The sequence below is a fragment of the Silurus aristotelis genome (assembly GCF_946808225.1).
Source record: "Silurus aristotelis genome assembly, chromosome: 12".
Taxonomy (NCBI): domain Eukaryota; kingdom Metazoa; phylum Chordata; class Actinopteri; order Siluriformes; family Siluridae; genus Silurus; species Silurus aristotelis.
In genome coordinates this window covers 7,164,150-7,178,278 of record NC_139585.1, presented here as the reverse complement: position 1 = coordinate 7,178,278, position 14,129 = coordinate 7,164,150, and the positions used below count along the sequence as shown (strand labels likewise).

At 39.6% G+C, this 14,129-nt stretch overlaps 1 protein-coding gene across 10 annotated transcripts in view; it reads left to right on the top strand.

Annotated features, from left to right (window-relative positions):
- ryr2a (ryanodine receptor 2a (cardiac)) overlaps nucleotides 1-14,129 on the top strand; it is a 245,986-nt gene that overhangs the window by 108,361 nt on the left and 123,496 nt on the right. For all 10 annotated transcript variants that reach the window (XM_083556368.1, XM_083556369.1, XM_083556367.1 and 7 more), the window contains 9 exons: nucleotides 1,423-1,587; nucleotides 4,006-4,127; nucleotides 7,288-7,471; nucleotides 8,236-8,371; nucleotides 9,115-9,210; nucleotides 11,675-11,793; nucleotides 12,436-12,569; nucleotides 13,282-13,523; nucleotides 13,690-13,882. In XM_083556368.1, coding sequence (XP_083412494.1) covers nucleotides 1,423-1,587; nucleotides 4,006-4,127; nucleotides 7,288-7,471; nucleotides 8,236-8,371; nucleotides 9,115-9,210; nucleotides 11,675-11,793; nucleotides 12,436-12,569; nucleotides 13,282-13,523; nucleotides 13,690-13,882 — 1,391 coding nt within the window. The remainder of the gene's footprint in view (nucleotides 1-1,422; nucleotides 1,588-4,005; nucleotides 4,128-7,287; nucleotides 7,472-8,235; nucleotides 8,372-9,114; nucleotides 9,211-11,674; nucleotides 11,794-12,435; nucleotides 12,570-13,281; nucleotides 13,524-13,689; nucleotides 13,883-14,129) is intronic.

Below are 14,129 nucleotides of genomic sequence, written 5' to 3'. Positions count from 1 at the left end.
GGGGTGTAACGGTACACACAATTCACAATTTAGTCAAAGTTTGGTACGGTTAAGAGGGAAGAAATGCTAAAACATAAAATTGCGTGTCGTTTTTTATCAACAGTTTTTTATTATTAACTTTTATGATCACAAACATTTGAACAATTTACATTTAAAAAAATTTTTTTATACATTTTTTTTTTAATATTAAATAAAAAATGAATTGTGTAAATCAAATTTATGCAATGCAACACTTTTTTTAATTATATTAAATTGAATAATCATTTAAATTGGCACAAATTAAATTTATTAAATGAAATTAAATAAATGAAAAAATTTACTCTATTTCGTAGACCCCATTTGGATAATACAGATGTGTATGTTTAGTGTGTGTTTGTGTGTGTTTTTACATTTAATATTTCATTTTCTAAAGATATGTTCTACTTCACTGTTTTAATTAAAGTTTTAAATGCTACTTCCTGGTAACGGCTAACACTAGCACTATGGATTCGTCAGCGTTTTAATGCAAGCACAAAACAAATCGTATTTCCAGTACAGAGTGTGTAGCCACAGTCACACTGTGCTAACTCAAGTTTTGTTCTTATACCCCTGGCAGTGTTGTGTATATTTTCAAGTTTACAAATATTAATAATATAATAATAAAAAGAATGCTCTCAAAGTGCAAGGCGGAGACTAAACATGTGGCCCACCACTTAATAGGTTCCTGAGTGAACTTGGATTTTAACTCAGATGTTCCGCATCTGTTACGTATATGTTACATAATTGATGTTACGTAGGTTATGTTATATAGCGGCCCATTAAATATCCTATGTAACATAAATACAGTTATTGTTGTTGGACGTTCTTACACAGGAAGTTTACTGCTATTTCTTTTTCCCAACATTTGGAAGAAAATCCTAAAGGTTAAGTGGAAGGCGTGGCAAATCCCAATACATGGTGGATCAAAACGAGTGACTCACTACAGCGCATGTTTGATGAATCAAGGAAATGAGGTTAAAGGGAAATACAATCAGATAAAAAAAGGAATGTGTGAAAAAAGAAGTGAGAGGCATTGGGATGAACCGAGAGAAGAGAGAGAGTGAGAAATCGAGGTTGCATGAAGGTTACTGAGTTTAAAGCAGCATGTGTGAGAGAGCAAGAGGTGCCAGGCTCAGAAAGTGTGAGAGGCTTCCACAGCGTCACCTCTACCTAAAGTGTGTGTTTGGATTCATCTCGGCGAGGCTCAGCTTCATGTCACGGCACTCTGAGATCGCGGTGAACCCGGGCAGCTGAAGAAATTTCCAACCGGAGAAAGAACAGTAGGGTGTAGGGTGTGTGAAGGGCAGTAGGGTTTGCGGAACATGGATGCTGAATAGAATACTGAATTGTGCTTGTTTCTGTCATTCTATTGACTCCTTATTGTCTCTGTCTCCAACGCTACAGGAGAAGCTCGATTTCGGCCCGAGGAAAGAGGTGGACGGCATGGGCGTACCCGACATTAAATACGGAGACTCCGTTTGCTACATCCAGCATGTAGACACTGGTCTCTGGCTCACCTACCAATCAGTGGATGCCAAATGTGCACGAATGGGGGGAGTCCAGAGGAAGGTGAGTGGCTCCGTACCTTACTTTGGCCAGACATCTATGTTTAAGATCTATGTTTAGAAAAATATATATTTTTTGATTAAGCAGCTCAAACTAAACTTTATTATGCACAACAGAATCAAAGATTAGACATGTTTCTGATCATGTATGTGGTCTAAAACATGATTGGCTCTTTGGCATTAACACTTATGTGACATGTTCAGTACTATTTTTTATTTTTGAATCAGATTATTACTTTAGCCCACCACAAAAATCGCAAAAAATGTTCATAAAAATAATTATGTCAACACTAACTCTGTACGAGTGTGTGGGACGCTCACTGGGTTCAGGTGTAGTGTCGCAAAAAGGGGTTTTGTCTTTTACCGGTAAAAGAAGCACAAAAGGGGAATCCCAGTTTGGCTTCATTTAATCAAGGTAGATCTGTATGTCGATTCGCATTTGGTCTATAATAAACTGAAAAAAAAAGAGAAAAGCAATTTACATATTATTAGAATAACAAATCTTCCATCATTAAATGATATATGAATAAATATATAAATTTACTGTGGGACGTTCATATTAACAAGCACTTAACGCAAACAAGGATAATCAGATTGCATTGCGTAGGCCCAAATATAACAAGTAAACATGCACGGTAAGAAGATTGGACATTTCCAAACAATAATGAATAAACTGGGCGGTATGTTCATTAGAAATGTGCACTGGGTCATTAGAAATGCGCATATTTTTTGGCCTCAAGTTTGGTATTAAAAATGTTTTAGCTTTACTTGGTAATGCAGTTTAAAATGCACCTGAAGGACTTTAAGGCCATAAGAAACAAAGATTGAAATCTTTGGCCTGCATGCCAAAGGTCATGTTTGGAGGAAACCAGGCACCGTTCATCACCTGGCCAATACCATCCATATAGTGAAGCATGGTGGTGGCATCATCATGCGTTGGGGATGTTTTTTAGCAGCTGTAACTGGGAGACTAGTCAGGATCGAAGAAAAGATGAATGCAGCAATGTACAATGTACCTGCTCCAGAGCGCTCAGACTCAGACTGACGCAACGGTATATCTTCCAACACGACAACATCCCTAAGCACAGAGCCAAGATAACAAAGGATTGGCTATGGGATGACTCTGTGTATGGACCAGCCAGAGCCCAGACTTGACCCCGATTGAACATCCCTGGAGAGATCTGAAAATAGGAGTCACCGACACTCCCTATCCAACCCGATGGAACTTGAGAGGTTCTACAAAGAAGAATGGGAGAAACTGCCCAAAAATAGTTGCCAAGCTTGTAGCATCAAACTCAAGACTTGAGGCTGTAATTGGTGCCAAAGGAGCTTCAACAAAGTATTGAGCAAAGGCTGTGAATACTAATGTACATGATATATTTTTATTTATCTTTTTCATTTTGTAAAACAATTTTTCAAAGATTTCAAATAAAGTCCTTTTACATGGTTTGTAGAATTGTGAGAAAAATAATACATTTAATCCACGTACAACGCAGGGGGGAGTGGTTAGGGCTTTCCCAGAAACACTATTATATTTATAGCATTTGGCACATGCCCTTATCCAGAGTGACTAACAAGTCTATAACATTTATGGGTTAAGGGCCTGGCTAAAGAGCCCAGCAGTGTCAGATAAGCAGTGGGATTTGAATTTAGACTTTTCTGACCTGAGTCCGGTGCCTTAACATTTTGAGTCCATTCTGATTCTATCCACTTCACTGTATTTTCCAAAATCAGTGCAGTATGGAAAGATAGAATCATTAACACTTGATGCCACATTTATAATAAGCCACTGTGGTTTTTTTTGTAAACTACAGAGTGGTTCCAGTCCTGACTGTTCACATGTTGTTTGGGTAAAAATGCAATTCCTGCATCAATTTCAGTATAAATCTTTGTGCAAACTTAAAAAAAAATAGTGAGCAGTGAGATTTAGTGGAATAAACGTTTGTGGTTTCTAACAACGATGGATGTGACTTTCCTGACACTATTAGTTTAGCTTAATGCTTTCATTCATATGAGAGGCTCCTTCACTGATGAAGAATTATAGTCTTGTTAGGCAACATGAGCACTCACACTCATTACTCCTGAGGCACGCTAGATACACACACACGCACAGAAACACACACACACACACACACACACACACACACACACACACACACACACACACACACACACACACACACACACACACACACACAAACAGCGGCCAAGAAAAAGAGTGTACCTGTACATGTCTGTGTGAGTATTATGTGTGTGGGTAAGAAGGTGTTGCATATGCATTTGTATCTACAGGCTTTGATAATCTAAACAGAAAGCATGTGTTTTTTTAGTGTGTGTGTGTGTGTGTGTGTGTGTGTGTGTGTGTGTGTGTGTGTGTGTGTGTGTGTATGCAGCACTAACATGTTGTTTGCTGTGTGATCAGGCTATAATGCACCACGAGGGTCACATGGATGATGGTCTGACCCTCTCACGCTCCCAACACGAGGAGTCTCGCACTGCCAGGGTCATCCGCAGCACAGTCTTCCTGTTCAACCGATTCATCAGGTAACACACAGCTGTACACACACCTAAACACATCTTTACACACCTGTACACATCTGTACACACCTTCAGACACCTGTACACACCTGAACATAACTTTGCAGACCTTCACACACCTGAACACAACTTTAGACCTTTACACACCTGTACACACCTGAACACAACTTTAGACCTTTACACACCTGTACACAACTGAACATAACTTTACACACCTGTACACACCTGAACACAACTTTACACACCTGTACACACCTGAACACAACTTTAGACCTTTACACACCTGTACACAACTGAACATAACTTTACACACCTGTACATACCTGAACACAACTTTAGACCTTTACACACCTGTACACACCTGAACATAACTTTACACACCTGTACACACCTGAACACAACTTTACACACCTGTTCACACCTGAACACAACTTTACACACCTGTACATACCTGAACACAACTTTAGACCTTTACACACCTGTACACACCTGAACACAACTTTACACACCTGTACATACCTGAACACAACTTTACACACCTGTACATACCTGAACACAACTTTAGACCTTTACACACCTGTACACACCTGAACATAACTTTACACACCTGTACACACCTGAACACAACTTTACACACCTGTTCACACCTGAACACAACTTTACACACCTGTACATAACTGAACACAACTTTACACACCTGTACATACCTGAACACAACTTTAGACCTTTACACACCTGTACACACCTGAACACAACTTTACACACCTGTACACACCTGAACACAACTTTACACACCTGTACATACCTGAACACAACTTTAGACCTTTACACACCTGTACACACCTGAACACAACTTTACACACCTGTACACACCTGAACACAACTTTACACACCTGTACATACCTGAACACAACTTTACACACCTGTACATACCTGAACACAACTTTACACACCTGTACATACCTGAACACAACTTTAGACCTTTACACACCTGTACATACCTAAACACTACTTGACACACCTGTACACACCTGAATACAACTTTAGACCTCCACACATCTGTACACACCTGAACAAAACTTTACATACCTGTACACGTATTGTAAACATCTGCACACACTTTAGGACACCTGTACACACCTAAACACAACTTTACAGACCGTTACAAACCTGTACACGTCTGAACACAACTTTATAGACCTTTACACACCTGTACACACCCCAACACAATTTTACAGACCTTTTCAGCCCTGTACACACCTGAAGTCACCTAAACACATACTGTACCGGTACACACCTGAACACGGCTAAACACACCAGGATACACCTGAAAATACCTTTACACACCTGCAAACACATTTACACACATGGATACACCTGGACACACATAAAGACCCCTGAAGACACCTGTACAGAACTTCACACACCTGAAGACACCTTTTCACACCTGTACACACCTAATCACATTAGTCCACAATAACCAATTGTTTCTATTCCTAATGCGTAGTCATCAGGAAGGTTAGGATGATTGCTAATCATTAAATTGGCATTAGTGTATGAATTCATCAATAGTACAATTCTGTATCTATGTAAATTTGAATTATTGTCCTAATGCATTAAAGGTACTATGGCTTATTTGTTTTTCCTTTTATTTAATAAAAATAACCTGGAAAATAAGTAAAACATAATTATATACAGTGTATTGTGAGGCTTAGAAAACCTGTTGTAAAGGTGTGGGCTGTGACAACTTGTCTGTCTGTGCTTTCATGAGCCACCTGCTAGCTGTTTTATAAACACTTCCCAACGCTACCTCACTCCACCAGAGGAACAAACACCATGCCGTGCCTCCAAAAAAAACCAAAAACGTTTAATATCAAACATTTGAAATGCGTCTTCATGATGGATATAAAGGAAACTAACGTTAAGGCTATAGAGAAAACTTCTAATTGGGAAAGGTAATAGAGCCAGAAAGTGTGTTTATACTTCATGTAGATGCCTTTTTATCCCTTGAAGATCCAGAAAAGGGCAATGAATGGATAAAACCAGATTCATAGTAGTTCATGTATTCCTGAGGTGCGACAATCAGCTTAAAAACTCACAAGAGCTCATTAGAAAGAAAATTATTAAATCATCACACTTCTGAATATTTTCACTGCAAAAAAGTCATATTTTAGTTGTTGTTACCTACAAATTTAGCTTTGTCATGACTAATGCACCATTAACTAAAGTCAGTGTTATGTACACTATATTGCCTAAAGATTGCAGACGTCTGGTCATAAGAATGGTATGTTCTTTTTTTTGAGCATCACATTCCACATACCCTCCACTCTTCTGGGAAGATGTTCCAATTGATTTTGGAGTGGACATGTGTGTTTTATTCTGCCACAATTATGTTAGTACTGGTACTGGTATAGCTGAGGTGAGGAGGCCTGGGGTGCAGTCAGAGCTCACATTCATCCCAAAGGTGTTCAGTAGGGTTGAGATCAAAGTTTTACAGCAGGGCACTTAAGATTTTTCTCTCCAAATCATGTAAACCAGATCTTCATGGAGCTTCCTTTGTGCACAGGGGCATTGCCATGCTGGAGAGGTCTGGGTTTCCAAATTCAAGTAAATGCAAAATCCATATCCAAAGACATCCTGTGTGCCTCCAGCTTTGAGGTAACAGTTTGTTGAAGAACCATGTATGGCAGGAAATGTCAAGTGTTCCAATACTTTTGTCCATGTAGTGTATTTAGGGGTTCCAACTCATAAGGGTGTGTTTTTTACTCGTCACAAGTACAGTGAAATTCTTTCAGCGCATATTCCAGGATGTTAGAAAGCTGGGGTCAGAGGGTTAAGGGCCTTGCTCAAGCGACCCAGGATTGGCAGCTTGGGGATAAGGGGGCTTGGACCCCCGACCTTCCAATCAGTAACCCAGAGCCCTAATAATTGTCCAATTTAGAATTAATTAGAATTATATATTTCTCTGCATCCCATTATACCAACCAGCCCAAAAGGCATTTCCCCACCCCATATTATTAAATATTCTTGAACTGGAAAAATAAAAATGGTTCAAGCTGACAACAAAGCGGTTTTCTGGACCTGTCTTGCACTTCATGCAATAATGGTGGTTTTGTTCACCTCTGCTCTCTGACTCTCTCTGTCTCTCTCTTTTTTTTTTCTTCAGGGGTTTGGATACCCTTAGCAAGAAGGGAAAGACTACTATGCTTGATCTACCAATCGAATCAGTCAGCCTGAGTCTGCAGGATCTGATCGGTTACTTCCAGCCCCCGGACGAACACTTAGAACACGAGGACAAGCAGAATCGACTCCGAGCGCTAAAGAACCGCCAGAACCTCTTTCAAGAGGAGGTCTGTAACTGTGTTTGTGTATTTTTACATAGTCTTTTAGAGGAAAGCTACAGAATAATATTTATTTGTAATTTTTGTTCCACTGAAAATCAAAATCATAGAGAAATCTGCTAAAAGTTTTGTAATTTACCTAAAGTATCAGGCAGTTCAGTGTAATTATACTGCAGTGGAGCTGGCAGAGACTTTTTAATGGGTCATTATATATACAGACACCTGTACTTGCCTATTAGAGAGAGAGAGAGAGAGAGAGAGAGAGAGAGAGAGCGCGAGAGAGAGCGTGCGCGAGAGAGAGTGTGAGTGTGTGTGTGTGTGTGTGTGTGTGTGTGTGTGTGTGTGTGTGTGTGTGTGTGTGGGTCAGACAGTCTGATTGAGTTGTCTTGCCGTCGCTCCACTCCATTAGTTCTCCACTCTTTTCTGCTTCAAACAGTCATCAGTGTTAAAAGCCCCCTGACACAAAAGGCCAGTTTCACTTATATGACCTCTATCTCTCATTCTCTCTCTCTCTCTCTCTCTCTCTCTCTCTCTCTCTCTCTCTCTCTCTCTCTCTCTCTCTCTCTCTCTCTCTCTCTCTCTCACTCACTCTCTCAGTTGTGCTACAAATGACCAGTAACACCAACACAATGGTCACATCAAGACTCGCTTACAGTATATTGTACTTATATTGCATGCAAATAAAATGGTAGCCATTTGAATTCAGTGCAATTCTGATTAAAACCAAAATATGCACAATGTTTTGTGTGTGTGTTTGTGTGTTTTCTCTATAGGGAATGATTAACCTGGTCCTAGAGTGTATCGATCGCTTGCATGTGTACAGCAGTGCGGCTCATTTCGCAGACGTGGCAGGACGGGAGGCAGGAGAGGCCTGGAAATCTATCCTTAACTCGCTTTATGAACTCCTGGGTGAGTTTGTCTCTCTAGTCCAACATGTCCAACTTGTGTAACTATAACAAAATTGATAACCTACAAGATTGCTACAGCAGAATAGGCAGAGCCACATAGGTGGGTGGGCGGGGCCACCGTAGATGAATCGTGTGGTAAAGTATTTGAAAATATTTTAGCTGACACATTGATTGTCGATGCAAATACAAAGGGAGCGTTCATGAATGCTTTTCCCAACAACCAATCATAGATAAACATTATCTATTTCATTTTCTGTTTTTCTGCTGAAGTCTAATATGCGTTATATGTTTAAATACTTAAATTCAGGCAATTTTTCAATGATTTATTAAATGTGTTGTCTTTCTTATCTAAGGTTGCAAATGGTTTGTATTGTGTGGGGGGTGGAGCATTGTGGGGGAGGGCAGAGCTGTGGCGGAGGTGACAATAGGAATCTTGCCCAGGGTGCCAAAAAGGCTAGAAAAGGTTCTGCTTTGAGCCACTTCTCTCAATTTCTTTATCCGTAGAGAGGAAGGCGTGTTCAGAGATTTCATGGACTGTGAAAATTTGAAATTAACACAAACATAGACTGCAGTCTGGTCTGAAGTGTTATCACCAGGGTCCTTCTAACAATCAGTGCAATTAATTATTGAAGAGAAAAGAATTAGAGTTATTTCTCCCCTACACACTCTCTCTCTCTCTCTCTCTCTCTCTCTCTCTCTCTCTCTCTCTCTCTCTCTTTCTCTTTCTCTCTCTCACTTCTCCAGCTGCTCTGATCCGGGGTAACAGGAAGAACTGTGCGCAGTTTTCCAGCTCACTGGATTGGCTGATCAGTCGTCTAGAGAGACTAGAGGCTTCATCAGGTATGCAGTAAAAATGACCCACCATACAGGCGTGATTTCAAGTCTTACCTATAACATTTCATCACTGCGGCATCTCGTGCCACGTCTCAGCGCAAATAGAGCTGATCTGGCAACGTTCCAAAATTTTCTCGCATGTATATCTTGTGTCTACACAATTCCCAGTGTGACAAATTATAGTGAAAAAGATGGTATATTAATTCTACAGCATATAAGCAGAAATGTAAAAAAAAGATATAACCTAAAGCAAAAATGCAAAAGAAAGAAGACTTAAAACAGAACAAATTATATACTAATTTACAAAAACAGTGTTGATCATCCGGACATGTTTTTTGTTACATGCACAAATAAATTATATTCCTTTCTTTTTTCTCATTGAAAGGTATTAAGGTACATTATCAGGAAGGCGCTGCAGGCGATTTTCTATTTACCTTCTCAAATTTTGTTGATATGCCAAGACGTGTTTGATATTTTTCATATCTGGCCAGACTGTGCTGTGACGAACGTGTGAAGCTACTGATCCGTCACTCCTGAGGTTTCTTAGTGACTCACATACTTGCAGAGTGAGAGGCACGAATGCTGATAAATATCTGCTCGCGTGCAGATAAACGTGGGATGAGATGAAGCCGGAGAGCCTCAGAGATGCATGTGCAGGAGAGAGATGAAAAAAAAGGTTTATCGCAGATTTAGAGCGAGGGTTTAGTGTCTGCTCTGTGCTGTTGCAGTGAGATCTGCTGAGGTCTGTAGGAGGAGGAGGTTCAACACAGGAGCCAGCGGTAGACCTGTCAGAGAAAGAGCCAGAATCAAACGCCGAAACAGCACAAACTTTGCAATCACCATCTGAGTACAATGTTGCTTTTTATTAGGTGTTGTGACGCCGAGGACTGAGAGTGTAGCAGGAACAGACACATGTCACAGTCTGAGACAGGAGACAGTTATGCTTCGATTTAGATTTCACCTAAGGTTTTGCTGATAGAGAGATTTTTCGGCGAATTTGACCAATAGGACCGCTAGCGTTTGCTACATTAGCTAGTTTGCTCAGATACATTTTATAGGCTGCAAACCTGAAGCTGTTTTTCATTTCTAGCTAGTATTTACAATTTCATAATAAATAGGTAAGAGGCAACACCACGAAACACATAATTTGGTCAATAAGGCTCAGACTTTATATTCTATCATATCTTATTAAATTAAAAATTCTTTTTTATTTCTCTATTTGTTTTTATTCAGCTTTTTCGGATATTAAATGTTTTTGTCACAGGTCAATTATTCCATGTCCTACTGTGTATGTTTATGTATGTGACTAAAGAAAAATAGGTCATAAAGGTTATAAATAGACAAACAAATTGAGAACTAAAACGCAGATAACACCAGCCGAGTCAGGACTGGAAAAATAACAAGGACACATGATTAGCATTTTCCCAGAAAAGTGGAGGAAAATATAATTGCAAAATGGGACAGAATTGGTAGTTGGGTGTCCATCAATTTTATCCATATAATGTATTTTAAAAGGAGAAATGAAGAATTCACCAGCATCTTGACATTTCTGTATGTATTTGAGTTAGTGTGAATGGATTATGTTTAGACTACATAGGATAATACATGCTTAGTTTAGAGCTGGCCATGGTGCTGAATTGATGCTGATTACACGAGTGTGCTGATCTGTGTATTAAAACTCAAACATTTACAAATAAGATCATTAGTTTTTTGAAGCCTGGTAAACATAGGCTTTTATAAATCTTGGTCAACTTTATACTAAAGCTTGTAATTTTAATAGTCAAGTCAAGTTTATTTTTATAGCACTTTTCACAACAGACATTGTCTCAAAGCAGCTTTACAGAATTTTAAGAGTTAAGGTGAATAGTGTGCATTTATCTCTGATGAGCAGCCATGGCCACTGTGGCAAGGAAAAACTCCCTTAGATGTTATAAGGAAGAAACCTTGAGAGGAACCAGACTTAAAAGGGAAACCCATCCTCATTTGGGTGACATCAAGAGTATGATTATAATACACACACCATGCATAAATAATCAGACTAATCATGTTTGTGTTTGGGCGATATGTGAAGCACAGCTGTAGACTGTTCTGTTATGTTTAATACATAACAGAAACACAGAGAAATAAGTGTGTGTTTAGTCATTTGTCAAAACATGCACAGGGAAATTGAATCAGCAGGGAAGGTGTAGACAGTTTGTACCAACTGTGATACTGTATATTAAACTAAGTAACATTTAAAAAATACAATTAAAAAAGATTAATTCAGAGACAGACTTTCATTACCAGCCATCTATATTATATTTAAAGCTTCATTACAAATTCAGCAAAAAATACATCAGACTCCAGGCTGGTGGATTAGATTTTTTTTTTTGGGTGGGGGGGACCATGACACGTTTCTTTTTTTGCTAAACTACACCTTTAGACTTGTCAGTTAAAGAGTTAAATTTAAAGCGCCAACTTTTCACTACAGGGATCCTCGAGGTGTTGCACTGTGTGCTTGTGGAGAGTCCTGAAGCCCTGAACATCATCAAAGAGGGACATATAAAATCCATCATCTCTTTGCTGGACAAGCATGGACGCAACCACAAGGTCAGATGCAGACCTGTCCCTTCTTTATAATACTTTCTTCAGATTTTGTATAAGGATGTCTGGCTAGGCTTTTGTGCGAGCGTGTTTGAAGTAGAATCACGTTTTCTTAAAACGCTGCTTGGCTAGCATTTGGGTGGCCTCTCTAAATTAAAATTTAGATTGTCATACTGTGTGTGTGTGTGTGTGTGTGTGTGTGTGTGTGTGTGTGTGTGTGTGTGTGTGTGTGCTTGTTTGTGTGTATGTGTATGTGTATGTGTGTGTGTGTGTGTGTGTGTGTGTCTCATAAAGCCCAGCTGCTCTGATTTCAGCATCGTAAATAATAAGTGATCTAGTGCTTTACAGCAGATTTGATTGATTAAATTCTGCCTCATCCTGCCTGCTGCAGCTTGAGTCAGTGGAAAAATATTATTTAAAGCACTTATATAATTCAATAAAGAGGCAGGTGTCATGGAGATTATGGTCTTTTGTTGGGTTGAAGTTCATACTAGCTATTCTAATGGTCTTGACTAGTAATACATATCTAATATTACCAGTAAACACAAGTAATACATGTCTAATATCACCAGTAAACACCAATAACACATATCTAATACAAATACTTGTAAGATGCAAGTGCTCATCATCCTGCATGCTTTCTCCTAGGTCCTGGATGTTCTGTGTTCTCTGTGTGTGTGTCACGGGGTTGCGGTTCGTTCCAACCAGCACCTCATCTGTGATAATCTGCTCCCAGGGAGAGACTTGCTACTGCAGACACGCATGGTCAATTACGTGAGCAGGTACATTCAGTTTTACAAGCAAGATTTTTTTGAGCACACTGACACACACACACACACACACACACACACACACACACACACACACACACACACACACACACACACACACACATCATTTGCCTGTTACTATTATGGTAATTTGATCTTTGTAAGGTCATTTTAGACAACAAGCCTGCAATGTTCTGCTTTGGTGTGCTACTGATAATGACCCATAACTTGAATATTAGTCTGTGGTTGTTCTATGGCGGAGCATTTACATTAATTGATATGATAAAAAAGGGCTAACAAATTGTGCTTAGCAAAAAAATAATACATTGTATGAATAATAGTATGTAAATAACTGACACACATATGACCGTGGTAAATATCTCTGGTGTAACGGTTCACGTATTCATACCGAGCTGTTGCCCTCACTGAGTTCCCTTACAAACGTACTAAGTGAGCGCAGTGTCACTGTCACTACTCGATCCGGAAACACGGTTTGTATTGAGCATGTGCAAAAACTCAGATTTTGTTCCGTGCATGTGTGAAATCGCTGCCACTTCCTGTCATCGCCAACGTTTTTACGACATTCAAGCGATATGGATTCTTTGAAACTGAATAAATAAATAATATTGTGTGTTTCTTATGTGCAGACATTTGTTAAATAAGCTGAAATAAGTACAAAATATATACACAGTGGCTAAATGGTGAATGCGATTATGTCCCGCAGCATGAGGCCAAACATCTTCCTGGGAGTGAACGAAGGCTCGGCGCAGTACAAGAAGTGGTATTACGAGCTGATCGTAGACCAAATGGAGCCGTTTGTGACTGCGGAGGCGACTCATCTGAGGATAGGATGGGCATCTACACCTGGGTACTCGCCTTACCCAGGAGGGGGAGAGGGCTGGGGGGGCAATGGAGTCGGAGATGATCTTTACTCTTATGGATTTGATGGACTACATCTGTGGTCAGGTGAGCGCTTAATCAAATTCTATATCCATATCATACTAAATGATCATTTAACACACATTTTTCATTTTGCTAGTAAAAGAGGTTTGTGCTGCTTCATGCTAAAAGGCCAGTCACGTTTTTCACTTTTATCATACAAACATGTGTTTGTGGTTTTTTTGATCTGCAGGCTGCATCGCACGGACGGTCAGCTCCCCCAATCAGCACCTGCTCTGTGTGGACGATGTGGTGAGCTGTTGTCTGGATCTCAGCGCTCCCAGTATCTCGTTCCGAATTAACGGGCAGCCGGTTCAGGGCATGTTTGAGAACTTTAACACAGATGGCCTCTTCTTCCCTGTCGTCAGCTTCTCCGCAGGAGTCAAGTGAGTGCATGTTACCCAGCTGTACGGCAGTAGAACATGTGTGTGTAATAACTGACATATTACAGTGTAATCAAGTAAACACAATAAACATGTGTAATAAATAGCATATAACAATGTGACAGTAAACACAATGATTTTGTTATAAATAGCATATAACAATGTAACAAAATAAACACAATGAACGTGTAATAAATAGCATATAACAACATGACAAAGTAAACACCTAATGAACACGTGAAATAAATCC